General features: G+C 26.9%; 1 protein-coding gene across 9 annotated transcripts in view; it reads right to left on the reverse strand.

Moving 5' to 3' along the window:
- Positions 1-4,138: 4,138 nt before the first annotated feature.
- The window catches only part of LOC107452087 (uncharacterized), a 32,738-nt gene continuing 21,967 nt past the window's right edge, over positions 4,139-14,909 (reverse strand). For all 9 annotated transcript variants that reach the window (XM_071179822.2, XM_071179825.2, XM_071179827.2 and 6 more), the window contains exons 11-14: positions 14,561-14,764; positions 12,671-12,778; positions 7,901-8,116; positions 4,139-6,184 (exon numbers count right to left, since the gene is read on the reverse strand). In XM_071179822.2, the coding sequence (XP_071035923.2) occupies positions 5,505-6,184; positions 7,901-8,116; positions 12,671-12,778; positions 14,561-14,764 (1,208 nt within the window). In that variant the 3' untranslated portion in view covers positions 4,139-5,504. The remainder of the gene's footprint in view (positions 6,185-7,900; positions 8,117-12,670; positions 12,779-14,560; positions 14,765-14,909) is intronic.

The raw sequence follows: 14,909 nt of genomic DNA on the forward strand, positions 1-14,909 counted from the left end.
TTTTTTTTTGTATTTATTTAATGTTGTATTTCTATTTTTATAAACACAAAGTATTCTAAATTCTAATTGAAAACCATCTTTCTACAAATTTTACCAGATAAATATATTTTCTATAAAAAATTTTAAACATACAATATATTTAATAACATACAATACATATATTTTATTTTGTTGTATGAAAAATATTTAAAAATACAATTTAAACCCTTTTTTTTTTTGTAAAATATTTTCTTGTTTTTCATTTTTGAAAAATCTGTGATTTTAGGTATCAGATTTCAAAATTTTAGTGTTTATCCTTTGGGTAGAGTCTGAAAACCAGTTATCTCCATGTTTCTCAAAATTGTGAATCATTTAAGTTTAGTTGTTGCAGATACATAATTAGGATATAAAAAATTCATGTCCTACTTGGTACAGCAGGGTTCCTACGAGTCTTGAAAATTGAAAAAAGTGGTAACGAAAATAAAACAAATGTCGATATTTCTGTGTAATCACCACTAAAAATTGTTTTCCAAAGAAAGCATATATGCATGAAAATTCTATCTTCTAAACCACTTGATGATAAAGTGGTATGTTAAAATAAATATCTTCTAGCATTAACCTAAATTTAGTAAAACTGTTCAAGGACCGCGGGAACCCTGTATAGTATATTTTGTACAATGAAATCTGAATTTAGTTTGAAAACATGCCATATCCTGGAGATGACCTGTTCTCGGAATAAACTTGGAAATATATCGCTTAATAGCTGCCGTTGTTGCTTTTAAAATTGTTTGCATAACCAAACTATTGACTATTTAGTTAAGGCTTGTTATTTTGTTGATGCTTTTTATCATACGAGTGGTTCAGAGGGTAGTTCTTTAGATGGTATATGCAAGAAAATAAATAGGAAAGAAATATCTATGATCTGTAAGACTTCAAATAATATACTTATTTCAAAAGCTTTTGTCTGGAGGATTATAAGAAAAATGTGTTTTAAAATGTTCCTATGGAAAGTAAGAAAGGAGAAACAGCAGTTTCTGGTGTTACATTATAGCAATTTTACTTATAAAAGCACTACACCTGAGGTTGAAGTGGTGATTTATGCAAATCAATATTTACTCTATATTAAAAAAAAAAAAAAAAATACCCTAAAAGTGTCACCATAACCAGTTAAGAAACATATTTTGAAATAGTTGTCATAAATCACAAGAAAATTGCAGACATATTAAATAAGTTTTTAGAATATAAACCTAATGACATTTTGTCTTTCTATGAAGAAATTCACAAGTGTCCCAGTTATGATAGTCATAATCCACAAGATTTCTGAATCTACATGAATAATTTACCCATGATTATGTAGTCCAAGATTTAAATCTATTTAGTTTTTTGACTCTTCCGTAAAATTAGTTTTGCTGGAGATGAATGGTTTTCAAACTCTTTGATTCAATTATACTAATCTTCTGATTACATTAAAAATACAACTTGAGTAAAAAAAAATTTAAATTTAAAATTCTATGACAGGGATCTCAAGTAATAATTGCTATTTATTATTATTTTTATAACTCAGAATATTTAAAATTGTTTTGACATTTATACAAAGTAGGATCCGCGAGTCATTTCCAATAAATTTTTATAACCAATGTCCCATGACTAAGTAATTTTAATTGCTGAAATAAAATTCCAAACAATATTTTTAAGCATTCAAGTTAATTTTACTATATCTTTTTAGTGAATGTAGATGCATAGAAATTAGTATTTTAAAAATAGTGCTAACTAAAAATATGAATAATAAATATGCTAATAAAAAAATTAAATTGCAATGTCCCCGCCTTTTTATCTTCTTATTTAACTGACAATTAAGCAACGTGAAATTGAAAATAATTTAATTTTATATGCTTGTTAAAATGTGTTATATGAAATACATAGCACAGTTTATCTAAAATACAGATTAAAAATTACTTTTTAGTAAAAATTAAACAATTTGATGGCATCCCACAATATTTTCCAATCTATTACCATAATTATTATTTTAAATTATTTTTATTGAGTTTTCAAACATAGGTCCCACAGCTCCCTGGATGTAATATTTTTTGATAAAGTAGAGATTTTAAAAATAGTCATTTCCTGTATTCTAAGAAAAGCTATAAAAAAGTATGCTTCATTAACTTTCCCCCTTGTTTCTAGCTTTATTATTTTAAATTTATAGTTTAAATGTTCATTTGAGTTTTAAATGGTAAGATCAAATTATATTTTTCAATTTTGTCTTCTCCTCAATATAATCTTATCCAAGCAAATTTACTTGCTGGACCATGCTTATGGAAGTTAATTTTAAATGTAGATATTTTTATTAAAAAGTAGCTTATGGATTTTTGTTTTTCAATTTTATTAAGGCTAATTTTTCTGATTAAACAAACTTTTTTCTTCCCTAACAGCAGGCACTAAACTTATCGTTCTTCACTTTGGAAGGTGCCAAATGTGTGCTCATTTTGCGTTACCTGATGAGCACCTTGTGACCAAAGTCACAGAAGTGAGCAACATTACCCACGCAGATGTCCACCACATTCACAGAGAGAAACAGCCATTGGTTTCAGAGTCAGGCACGTTAACCACTCGGCTGGTTTAAACTTAAACTAGAAAAATACAAATAAATTTTAAAAAAATATTTTAATATTTTTCTTTTAAAGCTTTATGTGAGGAATATTTCTTTCAAGTTTAATTTATTGACATTTAATTTAGTATTTCATTGCATATTAAGTTTATTAAAAGAAATATAAGTAGGTATCAATGTTTGCATGATTAAAATTCAATAACTTTCTATGCAAGAACATTTATAATTTAGTTCTATTAACAGCTTTCCCCCTTTGTTGCTCTTTTACCACTCTGTTGTCTACCATTTATTAAAATTTATTTCACGGTATAATTTAACAAACAGCAATTTTAGTGATGAACGGTAAACATTTAAATTAAGTGTTAATTAAGTAACATTTCTTAATATAAGGATTTTTTAATAACATTTTTTGAGTGTTATTAAGATTTGAATAGTTTGTTTAAGCTCTTTTGTTTGCTAGGAAAAGGAAAATCCAAAAATGCCATTTTTTTAAGAAAAAAGTCTTAGCATCTTGATATTTATAGATAGAATAAGAAAAAGTGGCGTAAACTAATTTTTTTTAAAGTAGTAAATTAAATAAAAGCTTACAATTTTTTCGAAAACAAAGGTGAAATGTTTTCAAGAGAGGAGAAATATTGTAACAGAGAGGAAATATTTTTACCTTCCATTATAACATAGAAAAATAATTGATACTACATGCTGGTAACAATAATGAAGGTGCTAAAACTATGTTTATAGTTTCAAGAAACGTATTTTATCTAAACAGTGTTAAGAGAAAACATAATTAAACACTTTTTATGTAGCAAATCGAAAATAAAAATTTCAACAAAGATTTTACAAAATGCCTCTCTATTTTGAAAATGATCCAAATACTATCACACTCATTTTGATATATCCAGTTGTCATAAAAATTTTGAATTAGAAACTCACTGTAAAATTTTGGTTATAATGATACCATGTAAATACGGTTTTGACACATTTCAATAAAAAAAAATTACTTGAATAACCAAGTCGAGTTGTCGATCTATAGTTATAAATCATAACTGTTTCAAAGTGTTCGTTAACAAAAATAAATTAGCTTGCATCATTTTACAATGTATGGAGAAAATGAAATATTGAAAAGAGATTAAAAACATATAAATACTGATCAATGCATTTACAAATCTATTACAGTTTTTGCAGAAATAATATACGAAATAAATAGAAGTCATTAAAAAGGTTTTTTTCCTAATTAAATTACAAGATAAATTGAAAATTTGACAATGAAAGATGCGCAATCAAATTTATATTAAAATTTGTCATATTGTTTATTTCTCAACAAGTCTACTTTTAGTCAGTCACAGGAAAAAAAAGGACGGCTCTGAGTTGATCAAGTTTACGCTGGCGGTTTTTTAAGCCATTCCTCACAGCAGTACAACACATGAAAGAATATTCCACCCCATTAACTACGTAAGGTCCTTTTTAATTTTTGAGGTTGCTAGGTAAAAAAAAAGGGGTTTGTGTTGAGTAACTTGCTACTAATATTTTTCTTAGTAAACAAAGCTGGTCATAACAGAATTATATAACTTTCAGTTTAATAAATTACTTTTTATAAAGACTAAACAAAATACATTTTGATATCAGTAACACATTTTACTTTGTATTACAAAAATTTCACAATTTCTAATGTGAAAAATCCAAATAAAATACACTATTAGGTTTGGTAATAAAACTTTAAAAAATTAAGGCAATTTAAAATATCAAGGAGAAGCCATCTCCTTTGAAAATACTCAACTTTCACAACAAAAATAATATTTAATACCTTGAACAGCTTGCGTATTGTATTCTAGATTTTTTAGTACTCCTCTTAGATGAATGCATTAATTATGGAATACTGACATTTAAGTTTAATGGATGCATAAAATCTATAAACATATAAAATGTAACATTCAAAAGTCGATATATAGTCCTTATTTATAAAACAAGCTCCATTATATAATGTCTTACTTTAAATGATTCAGACAGTCCTCTAAAATTGTTAACAACTTCTTATATTTATAAGTTTAAGAATAAAAATGATTCAAACAAATTTTTTTTAAAATTAGTTTAAATCATTCCAAAAATACTCCAAATCCATTTTCTACTTCCATTTTACAACAATGACAATCATAGGTCAATTATAAAATGAGGAGAAAAATTAGTTATTTATACATTATAAATTTATTAAAAATATTATATAAATGGAAAAGGTTAGTGTTTCAGATTAAAAGCAATAGAAAAATATTTAATTTTATCATCTTTAAAATGTTAGGGAATTTAACTGTAGTTTTAGAATCAACTACTTGTTCAAACATAAAAATGCTTTATTATATAGTAACATAATAGAACTTGTTAATGCTATTTATTTCTCACAAATAGAAAATTTATCAAATACTACATTATACAGCCAAATATGTATAACAATTTGTAATCCAGTTTCACATGTGTCAAAAACTGGATTACTTTAACAAATAATAATAAAAATAAAATAAATAGCCAACAAAAAATGTTACTTTTACACAAACTGTTTTTGATTGAGTAAACACCTTATGTCAATGATATGTCAAATAAGATTCTATAAATATAAAACAATTTAACATAAAATATTATTATGCAATAAATCAACTAAACATTTGTAAATCTAGAAAGTACTCCTTTCCAAAACAAAAAAAGGAAGAAATATTGCTCAGCAAATATAAACCTAACCCTCATTAAACTATATGTATTAAGTTTCAATTGAAACATTTTGTAAAACTGAATTGATATAACATTCTTTGTTATTAAATTAATGAAACATGGAATGCAACAAACTGAGCTTTAACTTTGGGCTCACAACGAAAATGTTAGTAACAACAAACATCCAGCAAAAAATACAACCAAATTTTTTTTTTGTCTTATACATTCAAGGATAAACTGAATATTGAATACTAAACTGACATGGATCACTATGGCATCTAGTTTTAATGGTTACTATTTTAGAATTAGTGTCAGAATTGTGACTGAAAGACAAATGCCGAGATCTACCAAAGTCGACCTTTGGGGCTGCATTATTAGGTAGAATTATATTAATATCATTACTTTTACAGTTGTTAATCTTAAATTTGATTGGCAAAGAATAGTATTGCTTAAGTGAACAATTGCATTTGCTGTAAGGCGACGTACAGTGCGTAATTGAAAGGTGCAAATGGCAGTCATTATTCCTAAGCTGATCTAACTTTGAATCTGATAGCCAAGCTCTCTTGATTTGAGGTGAGCAATTCGGAGACTCCTGTTTAGTGAAGTTGGAAGTTATGTTGCTTCGTTCAAAGGAACAACTTGGTTCTGGTGTTATAGGAAGCTCATCAACAAACATGGTTTCCACAGATGAAGAGGAATCAGAAGACTGACTACTCATTGCAGGTATCTTGCAGAAGCTTGTAGTGTGTATAAGGTTAATGCGAGCTGGATAGGGTGGCTCAGAATATCGCTTAGCTGCTCTGGTGTATAATAGAGGTGGGTAGCGATCTGCAGTTCGAATGAAGTCATCATATGTTGGTAGATTGTCAACCGTTGTATGTTCTGAAGTTGGGTACCGAGGAGGCCCTAAGAGTAAAAAAAGATGAACATTTAATGAGGAATTTTTATTTACAGATGAATTTTTACAGTGAACAGATGAATTTTTATTTTATTTTGTAACCGTTGTCGAACAGCCTACCCAAATTTGAATTTAAGGCTGCCAATGTTCAACTCCTTAGCCTTATAATTTTGAACCTAAACCAGTAGACAAGGGAATCTTGCATACATTGGAGAAATAAAATAACTGATATTTTACTGAGGACATTATTTTGGTTACGTGTTCAGTTTTGATACATCATGCAAGTAAAAAAAGAAATTAAAATATAGAAGTAATATAAGCACTTACAATTAGCGAAGTTAAAAAATATGTAAATAAATCTTAAACTAAAAAAGATTTTTTAAAACCATTATTCATAATTACTAAGACTATAAAAATAATTTTTATAATTCCAATTAATTAACTTTATTTTACAGAATTTTTAGATATTCATATTTCAAACATAAGTAGCTGACTTGGCTTTGCATAGGATATTTTTTATCAAAGATCTGTTCATAACAGTTACTAACGAAATTACTTTTTATCAGAAAGTAATGAGCGAAATTCGGAGCAAATTTTTTTAACTTTAGAGAAAAAACGATTCATTTAATATGCGACTCACAACAGCATTCTCGCTACATACGGTTTGGTTGGCATGGCAGCACATGAACTGCAGTACTAGCAATAACGCCATGTGTCGAGGAATAAGAAAGGTATTTTGTTGAATAGCAGATATTTATCACAAAAAAAGTTTTCTTAAAATTTCTTCAAAAAATGTGGAGAAATTAGAGAAAATATAGGTAAACAGGAGATAGTTGTAAAATACAGAGTCTTCGTTACAAAACAGGAGACTTGGCAGGTATGCTCTTAGGTACCCCAGAGGTATTGATTTGTTATGGGAACTTGAAAGATTTTGCGACCATGGCAGATTTAATGTGCACCAGTCACCATTTAATACATGGGGATTTTCCCGCGGCTGGATTCAAACTCCCGTTCTCAGAAACAAGAGTCCAACTTCCTACTAACCAGGCTATCCTGGCCAAAAAGATGAATATAAATTAAATGTAAAGATTGAATTTTGCAACAATTGTGTAATAAAATATGGCAAAAAATTAAATGAAACAATGACAGTTGATAGTACATCATTATCAAGAAAGAAATGCCACACATTGGAACAAAGTGTTTTCATTGTTGAACATAGTAGTTAGAGATCTATTCGCGCAGTTTCCAATTTTGGTGATCAGAATTAGCCAAACATATCATGTGATTTAATGTTATTAGACTTTTTCCTTCAGAGTTTTTTGAAGTCTAAGATTTATGTCAACAAATTTAGGAACCCCTCATTTTGACTCATTTTAACTGAGTGTCGTATCAAGAAAATTCAAGATCATTTATACAAAAACAGTCAATAAAAATTTTGAAGAAAAAAAAAAGTTAATGTAACAGTACCCCTCTCCATCTGATATGCTGTTCATCACATAACTATATATGTTACAAATTTAAAAATAAATAAAATTTCCCAATTTTTAATTAAAACCTGCATTTTCGCAAAACATTACCAGCTTGAATTTAGGGATGCCTTGTTTATAAATTATTTATGTTTATGCAAAAACAATTTTAAAAAAAAATTATTAAAAAATGCAAACATCAAAGTTATATTTTTTAAAAGCAATTTGTATTAACAGTCATGTTAATAAGCAGCATACCTAACATTTCAGTTACCACTTCTTGATGTTCACCATGCTCAGCAGAAGGAACAGTTTTCACACGTTTATATACTAATAAAATTACTGCAGATATAACGACAATCAGGCCACATATACCAAAGGATAAAATTATATGGAAAGAAATCCCAGTTTCTGAAGGAGCAATCTTTTTCCTTACAACAGGTGGGGCGATAGTAGTCACTTCTGTAGTTGGAGCTATAGAAAAAAAGCAAAATTAATATTATTCAAAATTTATAATTTAGTTGTGGCAAATCTAACCTTAAAAAACTGTTTGTGCTAGAGTATACAACATTTCACCAATATAGAACAGTTCACTTTTATATTGTTTATAATCTTCTATAAAGAGAAGGAAACATTAATGGTTTTCTTTCTAAACAATTAATGGATAAAATTTTTAGCAATTATGAAGTATTAAAAAGAACATAAAAATCATTTAAACTTATGTTAAAAAAACACTTTAAACTGTTAACTGGTATGGCAAATGTTTCATCATAGACGAATTACTACTACAATAGACACGACATTTTTTATCAACAAATATTATATGCGATATTATGACTATAAAGTAAAAAGTCCCATTGTGAAAAGAGTTGGATAAAAATTTATTCCCCTGTTGTCAGGTTAAGAGCGTGCATACATTGTAAGAAAAAGATAATCAGTTAGAAAATTCATTGGATATGTTAACTTCTAATACTTTTGCTTCAAACCTTCATCACTATTTTTGCTTCTATTTGTTTTTTTCTACATTTTTATCTTTTCATTCGTTTATGCAGAAAATTTTTTACAGATATAAAAGATACTTCATTTCTGATTGGTATAGTATTCAATTAAACTGAGTATTCGATAATTATTTTTATGAATTTAAATATTTTAACTTATTTCACTTCCACAAATGCCTTATAGCAAGTGATAAAAGATTAGTGATTTTCATTGTTATTTTTTTTTGTATATCAATATATACAATTGGTACAATATTTAAGAAATTATCAGTATACTAGGAGGCTCCGCCCCCTGCTCGCTAACGCTCGCCAACCCCCGAGAATTGCTACGCAATCCTATGTGGTTCACGTCGTGAACCATGTATAACCATGAACGTGAACCATGGCGAGCAACTTGTTCTAGCACAAAGACATAATATATTATCATCAAAGACATAGTATTTTATCATCAAAGACATATTATTTTATCATCAAAGACATAGTATTGTACTTATGTAGAAGAATTCTACCAATGTTCTTATTGGCTTTTAAAAAAGTATATTAGCTATTTAGATTGTACATGGTGAAAAAATCAAAACATTAGCTAAATAAGAAACATATTAGCAAAATAAATTATCAAATATTGCTTCACTAATATTCTGCATTTTAAAGCGTGAAAATTCAATGCATAAATAAACGCGAAATATAAAAAACTTCAATGCATTCAATACAAACACTTAAACGTTTTTTAGACGTTAAGGTAGCTCCCAGTAGAAAAATATCAATTCAACAGCAGCCTTTTAAAGCATTCTAACTTCAATTAATTAATTAATTCCTAATTGAGGTTAAATTAAATATTGTCATGTTTTTAGTGCATGAATCTGAATTGAACAACCTAATAATGCTCACTCTGGTTATTGTTATCTGGTTGCTCACTACGTGCTCTTGCGCGCCGAATCCAATCAATTAAAAATGAAAACTGTTGCCAGCGCGAGAAAAGAAATATCATCGGTTTTATTGATACATACATACGTATGTATTAGCGTTTTATATAATATAGATAGATGTACTTGAGTAAAACTTTTCTTCACAAAAAACTACTGAATCATAATGCTACATTTAATATTTTTAATAAAGAATGGTCAAGGCTATGCTACAAGCAATGATTGTAGCATGGGGTTCTCAAATTATAAAAAGAATCTTATGAAAAGTGCAAGATTTTTATGCATTACTGTGCTATTTCAATGATTAAAGGGAGACTTCAAATTGAGCTAATTAAATGATACAGGTGATAGATAAATTATAAAATCATATGAAAACATACAGAAAAAGCTTTCAAGATAAGGTTGTTGTAATAAGTAATAAAAATAGAATCGTATAAAAAAGATCAGATTTAATAATTATGGAGAAATCAATAGCAATAACTGCCAAAAATTAGACAGAATTATTATTGTTTAAAATACATATATCGGAATATTTAAAAACCATGTGAGTATCGTATTAGTTTAGCTATAGTAACCATAGTATTAGTTTAGCTATACATGCTAGTTCACTGGCACAGTAGAGTTAAGCATTATCAACGCTGAAAATCAGTTTAAACAAGTTTGATTTATCAGAGCAAATTTGTTGATGTATTTTAACGTAAGCATCATTTTGCTGAATCCTTTTTAAATTGAGAACATTTTTGGGCAAACATAACAAAAAGCTTCACGCTGCTATTGAAGGCATTAATGCAAAACAATTTTAAATTTTCTCTATAAAATTCGGAAAACTTAAAAAGATTAATTTTTGACATGAAATCATATAAGGAGATCTTTGTAATAAAAGAGAATATTAGGGGCTCTCTGCAAAATTGAAACTATTTATGTAAAAGATCTACTGGCAGTTCTGAATAAATATCATTAAAAGATCTTTAAAGATATATGATTACTTAAAACTATTTGATATGGCAATTTTTGGTGTCAGTGTGAAATATATATTCTATGAAAAATACATAATAAACCTATGCACAGCTTTGTACACTTTAGATTCAAAGGGTAAAAAAATATTGATTTATTAAAATTGATTATTGATACATTAAAAAATTAAAATATTTTCCTAAATTTATTTATTAAATAGATATCAAGTATGGATATAGTATATCAAATTTAAAATTTAATTTTACACTCAATAATTAACAACAACAGAAAGAACAAAATAATTCACTGCTCTTTCAAAATAATTCTTTGCTCTTTCTGCATCAGTTAATTTAAAGATTATATGGGATGAGTTTAAAGATTATGTGGGTATATAGTTAGGCTTAATAATAAAGGCAGGGTAGTATAATAGGGTATTCTTTTTACTGTGTTAGCTTTAGTAAGTATCTAATGTTCGATATTTCATTATGAAATGGGTAAATAATAATTTACTTGTTTGAATATAGCTCTACATAGTGATCCTGATACTGAAAACAAAATTGTATCATAATTCGAATTTTTTAAAGAGAAGAATGATTAGGGGGAGATAACAATATAACTGACATAGTATACAAAGTATTTTCATGGAAAGCAAAACAATTTCTTTAAAGTTATTAAATTGAATAGAAATACATGTCTTCTATTAACAATAAACACTTTAATTTCCCCTCAAGATATAAATTTTTACACTCATTTACATTTAAAATAAACCAAAAACTATTACAGTTTTCTTATTTTTTGATGAAATTGCGTAAAGTTTAGCAAAGTAGATTCAATATAAAAGGAAACCCAATTTTGTAGAAATGAACATTACTCGTTAATTTAATAATTATGAAAAAAAGCAATTCCTAAGCATTCATTTTTTTAAAAATATAATCATGATACATTTATTTAAGAGCGTTTTTATTTCTAAAACAATAATTTCATTTGTTTTTCAATGGGATATATACTAATTTTAGAACTACACTCCCTTACGCCACTCTGGCATACAGCCCCGTGGCAGAATCGTGGCGACACGGCGACATTGACGCAGAATGTTACTGTGTTGCAGAAAGATTTTTCATTTGGGAAGAAAAAAATTTTTGTTTTCTTTCCTGCAGAAATTTTCGAAAGCTTCTATCTTCTCCTCAGAATAATATTCAAAATTATATGCCATTCTTGTGCATGGGAGTTGGAAAAAAAGGCTTGTAATTATACCATTTTGATTTGAGAATAATGAAGTAAAAAGTTTGGTTTTCTTTTCTGCAGAAATATACATTCTATTTTTTTTTTTTTTTTGGCAGTTATTGCTATTGATTTTCACATAGTTTTTAAAATTCGATATTTTTAATCTGACATTATTTATTACAACAACTGAATCTTGAAAAGAAAACAAGCATTTGTAACCCCCCTTTTTAAAAAGTTCGATTTGGCATGAATTCACTGTCGATCTTTTTTTTTTCGTTAGTTACTGCTATGGGTTTCATTATTTTTAATTTGTTTTTAAATTTGATGATGACTTACAAAGAAAGAAAAAGGAAATAATTAGTGTATTTTCTCCCTACAAAACGGGAGAATATAGCTCATAATAATAGAATAAAAAATATTACATATTCAATTTTAAAAATAACATTTTTCCGAAAAGTTTTTTTCTTCTTTTGAAGTTGACGCTTTTGTTACTTTAAATTAGTGACATATATATTTGTTATTATTAAAAGTATCTTACAGAAAGATATTAATGCTGGAGAGATTTGTCGCAGAAAGCCTGAAAAAATTCTGCCACAGGGGCGTAAAGTGGGTACATCAAAAGATGTTCTTTTGAAAGCATTACTGTAAAAAAACAATCAAACGAAATAGATATGTTATGCTTTATATTTAATCTATATTAATCCAATACATGTAAAATGCATCAAAATGTTTGGTAAAATAAATTGGATGGTTTGATTTTAGAGCCTTCTACAAAAAAAGCTTGATTTTATGCCCATTGTACCCCACCTGACCCTATCTAAGATCTGTTAGATGGAAAAAATATTCTCCAGTATGTGATTATCTAAATTGTAAAAACAATTTTTTTAGAATTAAAATACACAAATATTGAAAACTAACATTAAACATACTTGTACATTCTAGTTCATCACTAGCATCAGGGCAGTGCTCTATACCATCACATAATAAACTTGGAGACAGACATCTTCCCTGACAATATGGCAGCCTACCACTGCAATCTGAAAAATAAAGGCTAATCGTACTTTCACAATTAACAAGCAAATTTAAAATGAAAACATTTGATTTTGTTTACTAGAATATACTGAAAACAAATTTCTAAGAAAAAATATTACCTAACCCAATTCCACCAACTTGGGCTGGTATTTGTTTAAAACCACAGGAAAAGAATTTTCATATGTATGTGTAGATTCAGAAATACTAAATTGATAAATGTTGTGAATTTAAGAGAAAAAAAAATATTAGAAATACATGTTTGTGGATTAAAAATTTCATTTAAATGTAGTTTTGAAGAAAATTATTTAAAAAAGCTTTCCTAATCTAAAATTTTAGTAAGAATTGTAAATTAAAGCTCAGAACCAGAAATTTCAAAATGAAATGCAATGATTATTCTACTAAACATTTTTGAGAAGAAATATTTTTGTAAACTATTATTCAATTTAACAGTTAAAACATTTAGTTATTGAATTGTTAATTAGGATCCAATATATTAAATCAAATGAAAGAAACTGATAAAAAATATAGAAATACTTAATTGTTAATAATTTTTTTTCTCCATAAAATGATTAAAGGTAAAAAATAATGTCGATAAGATCATATGAATCAAATATTTATGTACATTAAAGTAAACAGTTCCTAAATTAAAAATTTGGTTAAGATTCTAAGGTTTTATTATTAATTAAAATAAACAGATTTATGTCTTTGCTAATTTATTTTAAATCAAATTGCTTAAATGGCTAATTTCCAATTTGAAAATTGAGGTAGTTTAATATTTTTACAAAATGAACACTTTAATAATAATAAACAAATAAAAAAAGACGAAATTTTTTATTTTAAAACTACAATTGCGCAAATATTTAGAGCATATTAAGAAAAATATGGAAGAGTATATATAGAAAGAAGAATGGAAGAGTATATATGGAAGAGTATATATATAGGAAGAAAAATATGGAAGAGTCACCCCTAAGTAGTCAAAAAACCTATTTTAGCCATTTCTGAATTAAGCTTCAGCATTTCAAGATGACAGAATTAGTTTTTTTTTTTTGTATAAAAAAGGCACGGGAAGAAAATCAGCAAGCTTATTTATTTCGAATGAAACAGAAATAGAATTATAAAAACAAATTTAGGTTAAAAATGATCAAAAGAGTGGAATTTGATCATAAACTAAAGAATAAAATACTCAAAAATATGTTACTTACTTCAATAAAAAAAAAAAATTCTCCATAAAAGCATTTTTTTTTCGTCATAAAAGAATATTTTATAATGCATTGCACTTATATGTACAAAAACTTCCCAAAAACCAAGACAAAAAAAAGGTTCTTTTAACTTCTTCTAACAGTGCCAGAATTATTAGTTTAAAAAACAATTTAAAAAAAATCTGTAGAATGTTCTATCAGACCTGTATTAACATTAGAAAAATTGAATAAATGAGACTTATTATTTCTCATCTAAATAAGTCATCTATCAATTTTAACACCTATTTTTAAAATCTAGAAATTTAATATGCCAAATATTGACATAAAGTAATTCATTATATTTACAAAAATTTACATTCTGAAATTTTTCTTAAAAATAGATGGTCAAAAAATCATAGCAGCAGTTATTTTTTCGAGCATTATGCTACGTGTTATTATATTAATATACTTTAGTAAAATTTAAGTATAAAATTTTTTGAACATATAAACAAACTATAGCAAAAATTCTATAAATTTGTGGTGTGAGAGAACTTTTAATTTGATTTGGTAATGAGAATTGTATAGATTAAAATAAGAGGTTTCACTTACTTCCATTATGATATGTGCTATAAACCATTTTAACAGAAGATAACTGATTCAGTCTACCAAAGAATCTTATATAAAGACCTGTGTAAGCAGAAACAGTGACTTCATTTGTAATAGAACTGCAGTTCATACTGGCGCAATCAAAATTTGTAACGATTGGAAACTTTGAATTTCGTCCTTCTCGGAACTCTAGAGATGAATTGGATCCTAAAAATATATTTAGATAATATATTAGCAAAAAGAAGGTTATATTGCTAATGATTGACTAAGCTTTTATAGTGCAAAACCAATAACACTGTATGAAAATTTATTTCATACAATATGTTATAACAGATTTTAAAAGTATTTTGCA

Source organism: Parasteatoda tepidariorum, chromosome 1, assembly GCF_982258835.1.
Source record: "Parasteatoda tepidariorum strain Cologne lab strain chromosome 1, Ptep-v5.0, whole genome shotgun sequence".
NCBI lineage: Eukaryota > Metazoa > Arthropoda > Arachnida > Araneae > Theridiidae > Parasteatoda > Parasteatoda tepidariorum.